General features: G+C 44.0%; 2 protein-coding genes across 4 annotated transcripts in view; one reads left to right on the top strand and one right to left on the bottom strand.

Annotated features, from left to right (window-relative positions):
• Positions 1–14,473, bottom strand: QTRT2 (queuine tRNA-ribosyltransferase accessory subunit 2). 2 transcript variants are annotated; one of them, XM_027727644.2, is made up of 8 exons: positions 14,176–14,473; positions 13,047–13,102; positions 10,654–10,730; positions 7,849–8,058; positions 6,681–6,880; positions 3,926–4,077; positions 2,373–2,490; positions 1–1,292 (listed from the first exon to the last, which is right to left on the bottom strand). In XM_027727644.2, the coding sequence occupies exons 1-8, from the start codon at positions 14,376–14,378 to the stop codon at positions 1,031–1,033; spliced, it is 1,278 nt and encodes a 425-aa protein (XP_027583445.1). In that variant the 5' UTR covers positions 14,379–14,473; the 3' UTR covers positions 1–1,030. The 2 variants fall into 2 exon arrangements, with proteins under 2 accessions (XP_027583445.1, XP_027583444.1); XM_027727643.2 differs by having other exon boundaries at positions 2,373–2,493.
• CCDC191 (coiled-coil domain containing 191) overlaps positions 14,434–14,703 on the top strand; it is a 21,595-nt gene continuing 21,325 nt past the window's right edge. Inside the window, exon 1 of one of the 2 annotated variants that reach the window (XM_027727635.2) lies at positions 14,434–14,531. The gene's annotated coding sequence lies outside the window, so the exon portion shown is untranslated. The remainder of the gene's footprint in view (positions 14,532–14,703) is intronic. The other variant, XM_027727630.2, reaches the window with a different exon arrangement.

Raw genomic sequence — 14,703 nt, forward strand, 5'->3', positions numbered from 1 at the left:
TTGTTGCTTTGTAACATAAAATAATTAAATCCATGATTCCAAAATAAGGGGCATTTAAAAAAACTGAGTAAGAGGAATGTGACATAACTGTGTCATATTTTAAAACAAAAAGCCACAAGAATGTTTTCTAAATGCCTTTTCCTGTGACACATTTCTACCACAGCTCCATCTCACATAACACAGCTTGCTATGTGACCAGTGATAGGGCAGTTGGAAAGAATGATAGATTCATTATCATCCATGTGCTAACATGGGAGTGAAATCTGGAATAAGGGTACAAAATTAAAAAAAAAACCAAACAAACAAATCTCTACAGCAGGACATGGATTAAACATTTTCTCTGCTTTCTAGCTCTAATGTCACTGACTAGGACTCCTGAGGCAGGAGTTTTCAAGGCCAGGCCAAGGTGGAGGGCTTCCTCCAGGTCCAGAGAACACTGCAGTGCAGGCAGCCTGAGGGAGAAACACACAGCAGCACATCCAGTCAGTTCCTTTCAACGACACAGATGCTGGCAATGTCCTCAAGGACAGTATGTTAAACTGAGGTGGGACTTCTCATCAAGGAGCTAGATGATGAGATAACGACACCACTAGGTTTTTCTAGAAAGATAATTACTGTTGGGTATGGAACAAGAGTCTCAAAACGCTCCTGAGCCTTCAGGTAGCTCGGTTAATTTTACGTATATGCCCTGCTTTATCTTCAGTCACAAGTTCAATAACTTTGTCCTTGCACATAGAAAACCAACAGTGAGTATCTGAAAACAAGCTATGCATACTGGTCTTGTGAGCTGTCCAAGCTTTTCCATAACACCAAGAATGTACCAAGCCAATTAACCAAAAGTGACGTTTGGACAAGATCATCCTTCCCCACCAGGAAGTGAGATCTTCTTGAAATATCTCCTTCAGTTCCCTCCAGGAAGGAAAAAAGGCATTTTACTACTGACAGATCCAGGCGATCCTGCTGGAAGTCCACCTTACACAGTTCCACTGGATAAGGGTGTAGCCTGCAAACTCCTCTGTCCTCTCCGATCTCATTGGCTCAGCTTCGCATTTACTGGGCCTTGAAGTGCCTGCCTGAAGACAAGGTTTTTCAGTTGATCCAGTTTATTGTCTCTTAAGGCATCCCGTATGGCACTGAAGAAACCGAAGTAGTGCTGGAAGTTGTGCATCATGAGCAGGACACCGGCCAGCAGCTCATTGGTCACGAGGAGGTGATGGACGTAGGCACAAGTGTGCCTCTGACAACAGTAACAGGTGCATCCTTCCAGCAAAGGACCAAAGTCATCTTGGTATCTAAGGAAGAAGCAATGTTGGATAACATCAAAAGTCAGAAGACCCATTCAAGTTATAAAGAGTACCCAATTATTACCTGGCCTTTTGCAGGGACCTGAGCCCTGAGGTCCTGATTCCAGCTGCTCTAAGATTTATTGACAACTAAGAGCAGCACCACTGGCACAAAGGACTTCAAATATCATAGATGGTTTGAGTTGGAAGGGACCTCACCTAGCAGGTCATCTAGCTCCAAAACCGTGCCATGGGCAGAGACATCTTCCACTAGACCAGGTTGCTCAAAGCCCCAAGCCTCATCTTGCCAGAATTCACTTCGGAGCCAAAAGGCCACACATCTAAATCAGGATAACTCTGACTACATTACAGCTAACAGCAGAGAGAGGCCCTATCTGTGCCTTCCCTGACAGAAAAGCTGCAGTGCAAGACACCCCTCACTAGCTATCACAGCATTTATGAAGGAGAAACCTATCAAAACTATGGATTTACTGATTTCTCTATTCACAAAACAATATTCCCCTCTACTGTGAGATGCTGGAGAGAACAAAGCAACACAATTGTCTACTCAGACAGCCCAGAAGTACCTTAGGCAAAGAGAAGGAAGGACAAGTGGTAACAATGGTCAAAGTTTTTGCTAAGTATCTAGAAATGGCAGAATTGCTCAGCAGCTGCTTAAACTGAGTCAGAAAGCAGATGGTCTCTACAGTTTAAGTAAAATCCAGTATCTCAAGAAGACCTGAGTAAGATGTGGAAGACCAAAATGATCCCCAGACAAGCTTTGTAACCTATGGTATTTCAGATGGGCCACAGTTATGACCACAGTATGTCTGCTGGATAAATGATCAGAAAGTCCCTGGCTTTAGGTCAAGCAAAAGACAGTGCTTTCTGACATACACTGTTGCCTGATAACAAGCTAGAATGCTCATCCAACACTCTCTACTAAATGTCCAGAAGTACTGTCTTCAACAGCTTTATGTTTTATGAAGTCTCTCATCCAGCTCCTGACCATATGCAACCAAATACAGAAGTCAAAAGTATCCCATTTAGTGATACAGCTGCAGATACCCTCCTCACAAACTCACATACCTTTTGTCCTTCAGACATATCTCAAACGGTGTCATTTCTGGGTCAGCTTTGGAGATTTCATCCTGGTTTTCTTCAGCACCAATCTTCTCCAGGTCCTGGGCCCCATTTTGTGTTAAAACTGCTTAAAATAAAAAGACAACAGCCTTTTACAAACAGAGCAAGGGCAAAGGAAGGATAGCAACTTTAGAATAGGTATTTCTGCTACTCTCCTGCCACAGGTTTACACCTCTTTCTTATAGTAAGCAGCTATTTTCCTTAATTGCCATAGGTTAGTTAACTCATACACTTTTAGATGATTAAAACAACAAGAGACAACTGAAAACTAATCTACTAAAACTAATCAAAAGTTAGAGCTGAAACAACAGTATAACTCTTTGCTGCTCTACTGAGCTAAATTCTTAAAAAATAAGAACTTTTCATCTTTGATTTTATTGAGATTTTATTAGAGTAGACAGGCAACTCATTTGCATTCAATCATTCTACTTTCCATGCTGTGATCAAGACTCAGGGATTTAGATGCCTCTATTTTTTTATTTTTAAACAACTGAAATCAAAACAGGCTGGTAGCACTAATTCAGAAGATGTAGATTCCACATCTGCCTTTTCCGCACCTATTTGAAAAATAAAGAATCATCCCATAACTTTGTAGGTTTGCAATTTTAAGTTTGTTCTTAAGAAGGAGATGTATCTGGAAATACCAGTATTACTGTTTGCACAATCCATGTCTACTGACTTAAAAACAGGCACAGAACAAAACCACTCTCCTTACCCAGAATCTTATGATTTAAGAATATGGTGAAACAAGAGACCTTAAAGACAAGGGTTAAAAAAATAGCAGCAAGCACAAAGAAACAAGATGTTCTGTTCTATTCAGATGGTTTTGAATTATCCAGGCCTGAAAAGCCACTAGGTTTTACCCAAGAGAAAAAATGTAAAATGTTTCCCTGTATTAAAAATATTTAATAGGCCAAAACAAAACAGCTGCTTGAAACACATTTGATAGGTGCTTTAATGGGTGATATGCATGTTCCCATCTCATAGCATAATGAGGAAATAAGTTATGAACATCTCATTTTTGTTTTGATATGTACTGATGAGTGCAAGGACAAAGAGAAAAGCTGCCCAAAGAAATGGGAAACTTCTGACAGCTAGAAAGAAAGAACTTCAGAAACACATTATTATTACAGAGACATAGTCAGTTCATTCTACAAATCAAACATATTACATCTCCACTTAATAGGTCCATCCTTCTAAAGGTAACAGAAGATTTCCCAAGGGTATCAAACTAAAACCCTTCTATTCAGTAGGTGTTTAAGAAATATTTAATCATGTTTTGGCTAATCACATTTAGAGGCCTCAAGTTTTACTCAGTAGGTTTCACACCAAAGTACCCCACCTTCAAAAGCAACACTTGATAGTGGAATACCAGTTTTTCCAGTGGTTACTGTACTTATTTCAGGAACAAAACACTCAAGTACAGATTCCTCCAAAGTATGAATTCTTCTTGCCACAATGTAAACTGTAAAAATTGTAACGACCATCAAGAAGCCTACCTGCTGTTTCAGGATCTGGATGGCAGTCATAACTGAAAACCAAGGCACAGCCTCGCTCTGTCACTTGGAAGGGAAAGAAGCTCTCAAAAATGTCCACTCCCCTTTCAATGCACTCAAGCACCTCATCTGGTTTGCCCACACCATGAATGATTCTGTAAGAGACACACAGGAAGACAAATCTACAACATTCTGAGTAGAAGCAAGAAGGTACCTGAAGATCTTCAGGTCACGTGCAGCTCACGTAGCTTATCTCTGCAACTGCTAACCAGAAGGCAACTGGGGACAACAGTCACCACCCAGAATCCTGTGTGCTTCCAGTTCCCCACCTCCAGCATATCCAGTGCATAGCAGGCTTTTCATTATCTGCCATTTGGAAGACAGCAATAATCCCTCACTTCCTGCGGAACAAACTCATTCTGTTCATTATGTTTGAAGTGATTTGGTTTCTTTCACATACACATAAATACACTTAGATTCAAAACATCTGTGCCATAGAACAGATATTTTCCTTAGTCATGTTTGTGCCCCAGGGAACTACCGATTTCCAGACACATGGACCCTTTTGCTTGTTAACTGTTTAGAAGACAGTCTGAAAAGACTTGATCAAGAGCAGCAGAGACAGCAGTAGATGGCTGGTCAAAGATACAAGTCCTTCAGGTGACAGACACATCATATTGCACTTGGAAAACCTGCCTGGAGGAGAACGCACTACTGAGAAATGTCATCAGAAAGAGCTTCCTTCCTTTAGTCTTTCCTCGTCTTTACACTCTACCTGCTCAAATGATTTACCCAAAAACCTGGGCTGTAACATCTCCTGAGACACGGCCTTAAGAGCCAGGAAGAGCCCGGCTGGACTGCCGTCAATGGTAATAGAGATTCTGCTGTTAGCCAAATTTAGCTGGCAGGTTTGCCGATGGTGGGTGAAGCATAAGAGAGTAGAGCAGTGCCTGCTCTCCTGCAGGTGCATGGGCTGGGCTGACAGCAGTAGAAGTTAATGTAGGGCAATGATCTAAACAGATAATTAGGAAAATACACAGGAGCTGATAAATGAAGTCACAAGGTGCCATTTTTAGTCACTTTTCTAAGTACTCCAATTAAATTGATGAGAACAGAATAAGGATGGGAGAAGTTTACAGCATGAGTGTTTTATGTTTCAGGTTCCCACGGCAGGGAGAAAATGATGTGCAGAAGTCAGAACAGTAGATGTGCACACATGATCAAAGCCCTTGCTGAAACCTCTCTGCACAGTTAAGGACAAACATTTCTTTTTGCAAGGGTTCCGTTGCTACTGGAAAGGAAAACAAATTTTACCAAGAGACTTCAGCATCTTTAGATGCATAAAAGGACTCTTAAAAAGTACATTGATAAGGTTATTTCATTGTCACACAAAAAGCAGTCACTTCTTGAGTGAAGCACAGAAAGTGTTTGTCTTCTAGAGAATTTCATATTGAATTTCATATTGGGGTAGAACACAGGTGCATAACTACTTCTCCAGCCAGAATGGCAAGGGTGATTCAGGAACAAGGACTGTCTGAAATCCACCTGAGGTACTTACAAGACCCCTGGGGCTACCCAGCTTTCTTCCTACTGAGAGGTCAGAAACACTTGTCTTAACCAGACAAGCAAACTATTTGATAGATGAGGCAGATGCACAGGTAGCCAGTAAGGTTAGCTGAGCAGATTGGACTCTAATGCTCCCAGGGGATCTTTTAAGTAGCTCAACCAGACAGGATGGCAACAACACAGCAAGCCTTCTAATTGTCAGGAAAATTCAAACCCCAGGCATCATTAAGCAAGAACAAGCTGCAACACCAGACACGTGCTTTTGCATTTAATTTCCTTTTGAACATCATTAGGTCAGAGCAATGCTCAGCTAGCAGAGGGAAGCAGGACGACAATGGGGCCTCAGTCACTCTCTTTAGGAAATGATGAAAAAAGCACTCATATTATTTCTGTTGCAGGTGCTCTTGTAAGAGCAATCCAGCAAGCTCAACCCAATGCTAAGAAATCCCTCGTATTAGCACACATTTTTGGGAAGTCTTTAGTTACTGTTACTCCTTTGTACCATCAAAAAAGCTGCCACTCCTGTCCAGTCTCTGCCACGAATGTGATGGGCAAAACTAACTACTCAGATACACAATAAGCCCCACATTGTCCAAGAAGAGAATATCATTGTTTTAGGCGAGGCTGTACCACCTCTGGTAGTCCACAGGCTCAGTGTCTCAGGTACCAGGTCAGAGCTGGTTGCCAAAAGATCATGTAAACACTGGCTGCTTCTGTCAGCACCCGTCTCTGCAGCCATCCTGCAGCTGAGACCAGAGAGAACTGGAAACATGACAGTTTTTGATAAGGTCCTCATCATGAGATGAGGTCCCCTCATAAGATGAGGTACCTGCATAATATCTTGATAATAACATTCTTGTTTGAGCTGAACTTCAAGTAAATCATGGCCTCAAAGGCCAAATGCAAGCACCTCTGACATATCCTACCTGTAACTCTTTCTAAAAACTTATATATGACAAATGTGGAGAATACTCATACCCAGAGTATGAGTACAGCTTGGCGCCAATTGCAGCTAAAAACTGAAACAACAGTTGAAGCCTGCAGCCCGACAGTGGTAAAATTTATGCAGTCTGGCACATACAGAGCTGTGCAATACAGCGATTATTTCCTATAGGGATACTGCACAGCAGCCTGTAGAAGCTCCTCATAATAGAACAGATGGATTTCTTGGGATGTTGCCCACACGACTTACCTTGGTTTATCCTCTGGCAGCTCTGCTGTGACAGAAGCTATCAGTTTCAACTTGGTCTCCGTGGCCATGGCACATCCCTGGAAGCCATCTAGCAGAAAGCCACCCACAGGCCGCTTGGCAGTCTCCCTGGCTGATCTGAGCCTCTCTTCCAAGATATCTCCACCTTCAATTGCCCCAAACATTACACTTCCTTGTAGTTCCTGTCCCAGGAGAAAGCTACAAGTGTTAGAGTGTGCTCTGCCAAAGACATGCAAGACATCTCAAAGCCCAGACTTCAGATGCCTGCTACTTAAGCTCCACACTCCCAGGAACTTGCCAGAACCAGTGTTTCATCCCACGTAAGACTATTCCCCACACAACACTGTGAAGTCCATGTGAGAGTGTAAGAAATGGGATTAAGGGAGACAAGATTCTGCTCCTTACCTTGACACTAACTCACTGAGAATTTTGATGCCATTCTTCCCACCTCCCTATTACTAAAGGCAATAACCACACACCATCTTTGTACATGGCTTTTTATGGATGGCCCCTCAGCAATACATGTGTCAGTGCAGAATACAAAGCAGGTGCCATTATCCTGTCTGTCAGAACTCATCTCATAATGATCAGACCAGATCCCACAATGAATTCCCTTCCAGGAGATACTGATATCAGCTCCTGTCACCCATTTTCTTTCCCTTGTAGTGCACATTGAGATATATATCTCCTTTCACCAAAAGGGAGGAAAGTTTCAAAGCTGCTGGAAGAAATGAAGAACAGCACTGACTAATTCTATCAAGTCCTTTCTCCCTTGGAACTGAGGTGATTTCAGGGAAAAAAGATTGTTTTTCTCGACCTGAATGAGAAGATCTCACTTTGCCCATGCATATAGCAATAAGGTAAATGGAAGAAACGCACTACAGTCCAAAAGCAAGGAAAAAAAATTAGAAGTAGTTCTCCCCAACAAGTAAGGATGAGTATTCTAGTGCAGGAGACAATTTACTAAAGGGAGAAAGGAAAACTCCCTATGCTACTGGTTATACCTCATGTAGGACTGTCACCTGGGCATTCTCTGATATACATATGTGACACAATTTCCTATTAAATCACATCCTGGGACTGGCCCAGGATGCGGCACAGACCAAAAAGCAGATGCAGTGCTATTGCCTCAGTATTTTGGGGACCTTACCGGTGATTTTTCTTGCAGCTGAAGACATACATCCAGGAAGGAAAGTGACCTATCCACAGACTTCTTGGCTCTTTTTCTACCAACTTCCCCAGAAATGGTGTCTCCATCAGAGATGCACTGGAACCAGTCCGGCTGGATGACTCGCTGTATGTCCATGAATTTGGAAACTGTCATTTCCATGCGCCCTGAGCTTCCCCACAGGGAGACTGTCTGTCAGGGAAGAATAGGGATGAACATTAGTTGTGAAGGATAGCAGATCCTAAGGGTGAAAGGAGGGAAGGAATTGGTCTGGTGAAATACCAGATACTGGAATGATACCTTATTCAGCAAAGGCTGCAATGGCAAATACAGCTCACTAATTTTCTGTATACAAAACCAGGAAACTGTTTCCTTTTCCAAGCATTTAATCCATACCTCATATCTGAATATACATGAGTATATATAAACCATACAGACACCATACACACTGGGAAGAATACAAAAAGTTGTTAAGCAACTTAATCTTAGAACCCCATGTTATTTTTGAAAGCTATGTATTGCTCTTGCACTTGGTATTTCATCCTTAAGTGTGACTCTTGGGGATGGTCCTATGCAGGGCTAAGAGCTGGACTTGTGGGTCCCTTCCAAATCAGCATATTCTGTGATTCTGTTATTTAGGGTCCAAATTCAGCCACTTAAGAAGGGATTGAAATACCAAGTGCAAAAGCAATACACAGCTTTCAAAGCAAGCCAACATAAGAAATGGCAGGTGCTCATCAGGATTTCACCGAGTCTCTGTCTCAGTGTCTTCACACACTTTCTATTCTGTGTGTGCACTTGGGTCCCCACCTTCCATCATTATTCCATGCTACCCTCAAAAGATTTTAAAGCAAGACAAAAGCCCCTGCACAGAGAGATTATGTTACCTGAACACCTCCAGGTGAGTAGATGTCACCATTCAATCCACTAAACATTCAGATTCACAAAATGTTACTGCAAGTACTGCAACTACACATGCTACCACATTTCAGCCTATTTTACAGAATCTGCAATTAACCTGTGAGTGCAGCTTGGCTGTATTTTGTTGTATTATTGTTAGACTTGTGACACTGCTGCTCCAAAATTTTAAAGGGGTATTCAAGTAGTTAAGCATTGGTCTCAAGCCCTTTAGAATTTGGCTCTTTTCATCTACAATTCTGTCAAATGAGGAAGTGGGTTCAGCTATCAGAAACAGCACATAGCTTGAAGTGTTACGGGGACTTTTTGGGACCTGAAGGTTTAAACACATTCTGCTAGCCTATGCCAGACAGACAGATAAAGCAGTGCAGTTCTCATGCATACTAATTTGCAAATTGAATTCGATCAGCTGATGCAAAAAATATGAGAACAATTTTTTTATTTCGTCTCCACAAAGACCCAAAAGCATTGTGCTAGTACACCACATGCCTGTTGCCTGTCCATCCATCCATCCATCTCTCCTGATTACTTCTGGCCTCCTCAGCCAATTTCACTAAATTTGAGTAACAAAGACAGAAGTCTCCAAAGTAATAATATTGCTGTAAATTTCCCACTAAAATAAGGCAACTCCAAAGGAAGGAGATCCAAAATTAGTACCTGCAAAATAACAGGAAGACAGCAGCTGTACGTTGCTCTGAAGCAGCATGTTGATCAGATAGTACCTGCTGCCTCTTATTGTGAGAGCATTGAGGAACAGCTGGTGAAGGCAGGCAGAGGAAAGTCAGAACTGTCTGAGCCAAAGGGCAGAGTGTAATCACATCTAGTTACCTTCGTTCTGCTCTCGAGAGGAAAAAAGCAGCTTTAATAAATAAAATAGCCATGCAGCTTAGAGAACTGAGCATTATCCTGTGATTATTTAAATCCAGCCCGTGCTAGACTTTCTGGCACAGAATCCAGAGCTTTCTGTCCCATTGCTTTCAAAAAGCTATCATAAGCATTTGTCAGTAGAGATTCAGCTGCAGAAGGCCTTGTAACAAGGTGACAAATATCTTCACCAGCTTATTTTAAAAAAAAAGCTGAATCAAAGCTGCAACACCCAGGCTTAGATTGCTGCTATCACCTCATAGCTGCACAATGGTAGGACAAGCTTGAGATAATTCCTTCCCTGCAAAGAGGCAGGACTCAGCCTGGTTCCCAGCAGCAAAGAATATGCATTGATAGCTGAATGGCAGGAGTTATCCTCTGTCATTCAGTCACCTTTCACCAAATGTGACCATACCCAAACAAGCCTTGAGACTGACTGGATCTGAGCAGGTGCCAGGAGTGGGCCTCGCAGGACAAATTTGTGGCAGGTAGCCTGTGGATTGCATGGGGAATGTCTCTGCCTGTGGGATGGAACAGGAAAATGCCTGCAACACTATGCACTCCTGGATTGCTAAGCCACTCTCCTGTGAAAATTATAAGTTCTTCTCCTTTGTGGGCCTGTAGCAGACTAAATACACACACAGGGGTTCAGACTTATTGCTTATCAGTGGCATCACTGTAAGCTGGTACAGCAAATACACTAAAACACAGGTATTTTCTTTTACTACCATATTAACTACAACAGCATGGGAGGACAGAGCTCTCCCTTCTATCTGAATTGCCACTTAGCTGCTCGGGAATTGTTCAGGGAACATGCTGACAAGTAAGAACATGTACAGCTTTATTTAGTTGGAGGTAGGAGCATGTAAATGACATTCCTCTTTGTGCAAAGATTAGAAAAATAAGTCTTGTGGCTGTCTGAGCACACCCACAGAGATGAAGGGACTGGCAGCTTTCTCTTGAGAACTTTAGGTGGACCCTTTCAAGTCTTTACAGCTACTGTACCTTGTTGGTGTTGTAGCCAGATGGACAGGGACTGACTGGGTCATGAAGGGAGCAGTACAGCACAGCATCTGGCATACCTGGGAGCAGAGAGACAGACAGGAGTAGAGTTTCATGAACTAAAGCAAAGCTAATGCAAAGATGTGGCTTGTCAATTTGCAAAAGGGAACAGGGTATTCTCCCCCACACAAATACAGCCATTCTGACAAAGAAAATATTGATCATTTGTTATCTCAGCATCAAAGAAGGCAGACTTCTTCCTCAGTTTTACTATCTGCAGGGAGAAGAGCGCAGCATCAGGACAAACCATGAAATAATACCCTTTGGTTCTGCAAACTACATAGCTCCCTTGAGATTTATTTCTGTTTTTTCTTGATTAATACTTTACCTACTAAAATCTTCTAGACCCACCAGCTGACTCACTTGACCATTCAATTGATATACTGAAAACATCTGACATTTGACACAATCTAAACTGAGCAACAACCCCAAGCCTAGAACTTTTAAGGAAGGACATACAGAATCATAGAATGGTTTGGGTTGGAAGGGACCTTAAAGATCCTGTCTCATGGGCAGGTACACTTTCCACTAGACCAAGTTGCTTAAAGCCCCATCCAACCTGGCCTTGAGTACTTCCAGGGATGGAGTAGCCACAACTTCTTTGGGCAATCTGTTCCAGTGCCTCACCATCCTCATAGTAAAGAATACAGTACTGAGAGAAGGTATCAGCTACAAAAATGAGAAATATATCACCCCTGCAAGACTGGAGGCTTCAAATGTCAGAAAGGTAGACAGTATGTCTCAATGACAGTCTTCTCTTCACAGATAGTCACTGAAATTGGTAAAGCCTCTAGGAAGTTTCAGATAAAGAGATTCTTCAATTTTTCGTGAAGGAATAAGCTGCCCCAAAGCAGTCGAAGTTTACTGAGAGTTGGGTGCAAACTTCCTTTGGAAAGGCAAACCATAACTTTGTTTATATAATAAAATGTATGTCCCAAATTTTTATGTGCTTAAAAAAAAAAAAGCACACTATCAACATGGATTTTTTTTTCTTGCAAAGTCTGCTATATTCCATACACAAAGAATTGTCTGTAAATTATAGAAATTATGGACACATCATCACTTTCACAAGACTTACCCCGTACCCAAGTGTAACTTGAGATACCCAGAAAAAGCATCCCAGAGAAACTTGCTGTCTTGGCAGATAATCCTCCAGTCCTCTGAGCTGCCTCCCCAGATATAAATACAGGCTATGATACACATATTCACACAAGAGGCCAACCCTGCATTCACTGTGCATTCAGGGTCCTCTGCCACACAAGCCTGACACCAGTGATCTGAGCTGCACAGTGCACGTGGTCAGGCCTTCGCTGATCTGTTGTGACAACCAGAGGAAAAAACCAGGAGAGTTGCAAACACAGGAATTGCTGCTTTACTCATTCTTATCATCAAGGTGATAAGACAAAGATTCCATTCAGGAGCTGCTCCAAGAATGGAGTACAGGGACTAATGAACATCACAAAGGCTTGGTGTAGTAGCCAAAGGATGTGGCAACATTGACTGTTTTTCATATGACTATCCATAAATAAAATTCAGTTAATTCTTAAAATTGACTCTTTAAGATGGAAAAGTGGAAGAGGAATACAGAAAGCAAGTACAGTCCAAACGCTAAACAGACAGGAACAAAGAACAGGGGGAAAATGAGCTTCTCCACCTGCTTCTTTAGTTCCTCAGAGCTCCCACAAATCCAACGTGGGTCCTTCCCCCTAACATTTTCTCAGAACAGAAACAGCTCAGAGACAGAAGTGTCCACCAGCTGAGACTGATTTGATGCGGGTGCTTTACCTGTTTATTCTTCATACTGCATAAAGATTTCCTGTTGGAAATCTTTAGCTGAAATCAACTATTTTAAGGGAACCAAAAAAGACAGGAAATTATTTGAGCAGCTGTATGGGGAAGGCCCTTTTAATGAAAGTTTCTCATTCTCCTCATAAAAGAAGCCAGAAATTGCACCTGGCAAGATTCATTTGCAGCAGTGATTGGGAGCTACAGTGAAACCACTCTCAGTCCTAGTCTCAACTTTTGGGCTAAGTCCACCCCAGTCTGTGCTGAAGCTTGCAAGGAGAAGGCCAGGTGCAGAAAAAGAGGGGGGAAAAGCTTATTTTTGTACGCTGATTGAAGGATTTTTGGCCATACTATTGGCCAGAAGGATTTCTGACCATACCAATGTCAACATACTATTTCAAGTCTTCCTTAGTGCCACTCTGAGTGAGAAAATGCCTAAATGTGGAAAGTCTGTACCTCCATCTTTCTGCCTACTGTACCGCCTGAACATGCTCTAGTGGGATCCACCTGCATTTCCTCTCCAGACATACAAGCAAACATATGCACTTTACCTATAAATTTTGCAGCTCCTTCTTTATACTCTTCCAGGACATCATGAATTTCTGCCCTGCAATCCAGATACAGAAACACATTAACTAAGCAGACAGCTTTCAAAAAAGATCAGTGGTTTTATAAGTAAGGCTTCTGTTTCCATACTTATGCTTAACTGGATCGGTTAAGCACTGATTTCTGCCATCCAGCTATCAGGCAGTAAAGCAGGGACAGATAGAACTAAATTCCAGAGACACAGAGCTCAAGAATCATAGCCCACAACCTAAGGCACTCATAATTCTGTGGCAAACAGGCAGAGCTTTTACCTGCACTGACCAGTGCCCACTGACTTGCTGGAGAACACGGAGCCCCAGTGTGACTTCTTGAGTAGCATCACTAATGTGCATCATTGAGCAACAGCACAACCAGGGACTGGAGAGCTTCTAACAAGCTTTATGATGTTAATCTTTCCTTTCAGTTTCCACCTACCTAACTAGTTTTGAGAGTCAACTGTTGGTTCAATCTTACCTCAAATGTTTCCAGGATGGGGCATCTACCACCAATCTGGGCAACCTGTTACAGTGTTTAATTGTTCTCATTGTAAAACATTCCTTCCTTATATCTAGTCTACTCTCTTATAGTTTAAAACCATTATCTGTCGGGATAAGCCCTGCTAAAAAGTTTGTCCCCAGTTTTCTTATAAGCCCCTTTTAGGTACTGGGAGGCTGATATAAGGTCTCTCTAGAGTTTTCTCTTATCCTGGCTGAACAGCCCCAGCTTTTCTCAGCCTGTCGTCACAGGAGAGGTGCTCCAGCCCTCTGATCATCTTCGTGGCTTTCCTCTGGACTCACTCCAACAGGTCCATGTCCTCCCTATGTTGGGGACCCCACAGCTGGATGCAGTACTCCAGGTGGGGTCTCACCAGAGCAGAGCAGAGGGGGAGAATCATCTCCCTCGACCTGCTGGCCGAGATGGGAAGACGGCTGTGAAGTCACTACCGCGGGTTTGGCCTAAACACACTAAAAGCCACGCGGCCCTCCAGCTCCCTCACCTTCGCCGTTCCCACCGCGCCCCTGCACCTCCCTTCGACAGGGAAGCAGCAGAGGGACCCCCGAGCTCGCCACTTCCCCGCGCCCCCCCGGTACTCACAGGGCGGGCAGGGGCAGCTGCGCCACGCCGGGCACTCCGCGCACCTCCCGCAGCGTGTCGTGGGTGAGGTGCGGCGCCGAGCCGGTCCGCGTGTACAGCAGGCAGCCCGGCAGCGCCAGCGCCCCAGCCCCGCTCCTGCCCAGCCCCACCAGCGTGCCCAGCCGCCCGCAGCCCGCCCCGAGCAGCTGCAGCTTCATCTTCATCCTCGGCCCGGCAGCGCCCGGGGACGGAGGGAGCGCGGAGCTCCCTTCCCACCGCGCCGGGCGTCATCAGCGGGCGCCGCGCGCCGGCGCCGCCCTTCCGTTGCCGTGGCCGGGCAGCGGCTGCCGCTGCTCCGCTGGCGGCGCCTCCCGGAGGTAACGGGGCACGGCTCGGGGGGAGCGCCGGGGGCGGGATGGTCCCCTGGCATCCCGGCACGGCAGGGTCAGGGTCGAGGCTTCCCAAGCAGCGGCCGTGCGGTTTGCCGGCGGGGGGGTTGCATGGGGGGGGGGGGGGGGGGGGGGGGAGAGTCCGCGCAGGGCTCGAGCG

This window comes from Pipra filicauda, unplaced genomic scaffold, assembly GCF_003945595.2.
Source record: "Pipra filicauda isolate LSUMZ 115617 unplaced genomic scaffold, ASM394559v2 scaffold64_size3178608_pilon, whole genome shotgun sequence".
Lineage (NCBI taxonomy): Eukaryota > Metazoa > Chordata > Aves > Passeriformes > Pipridae > Pipra > Pipra filicauda.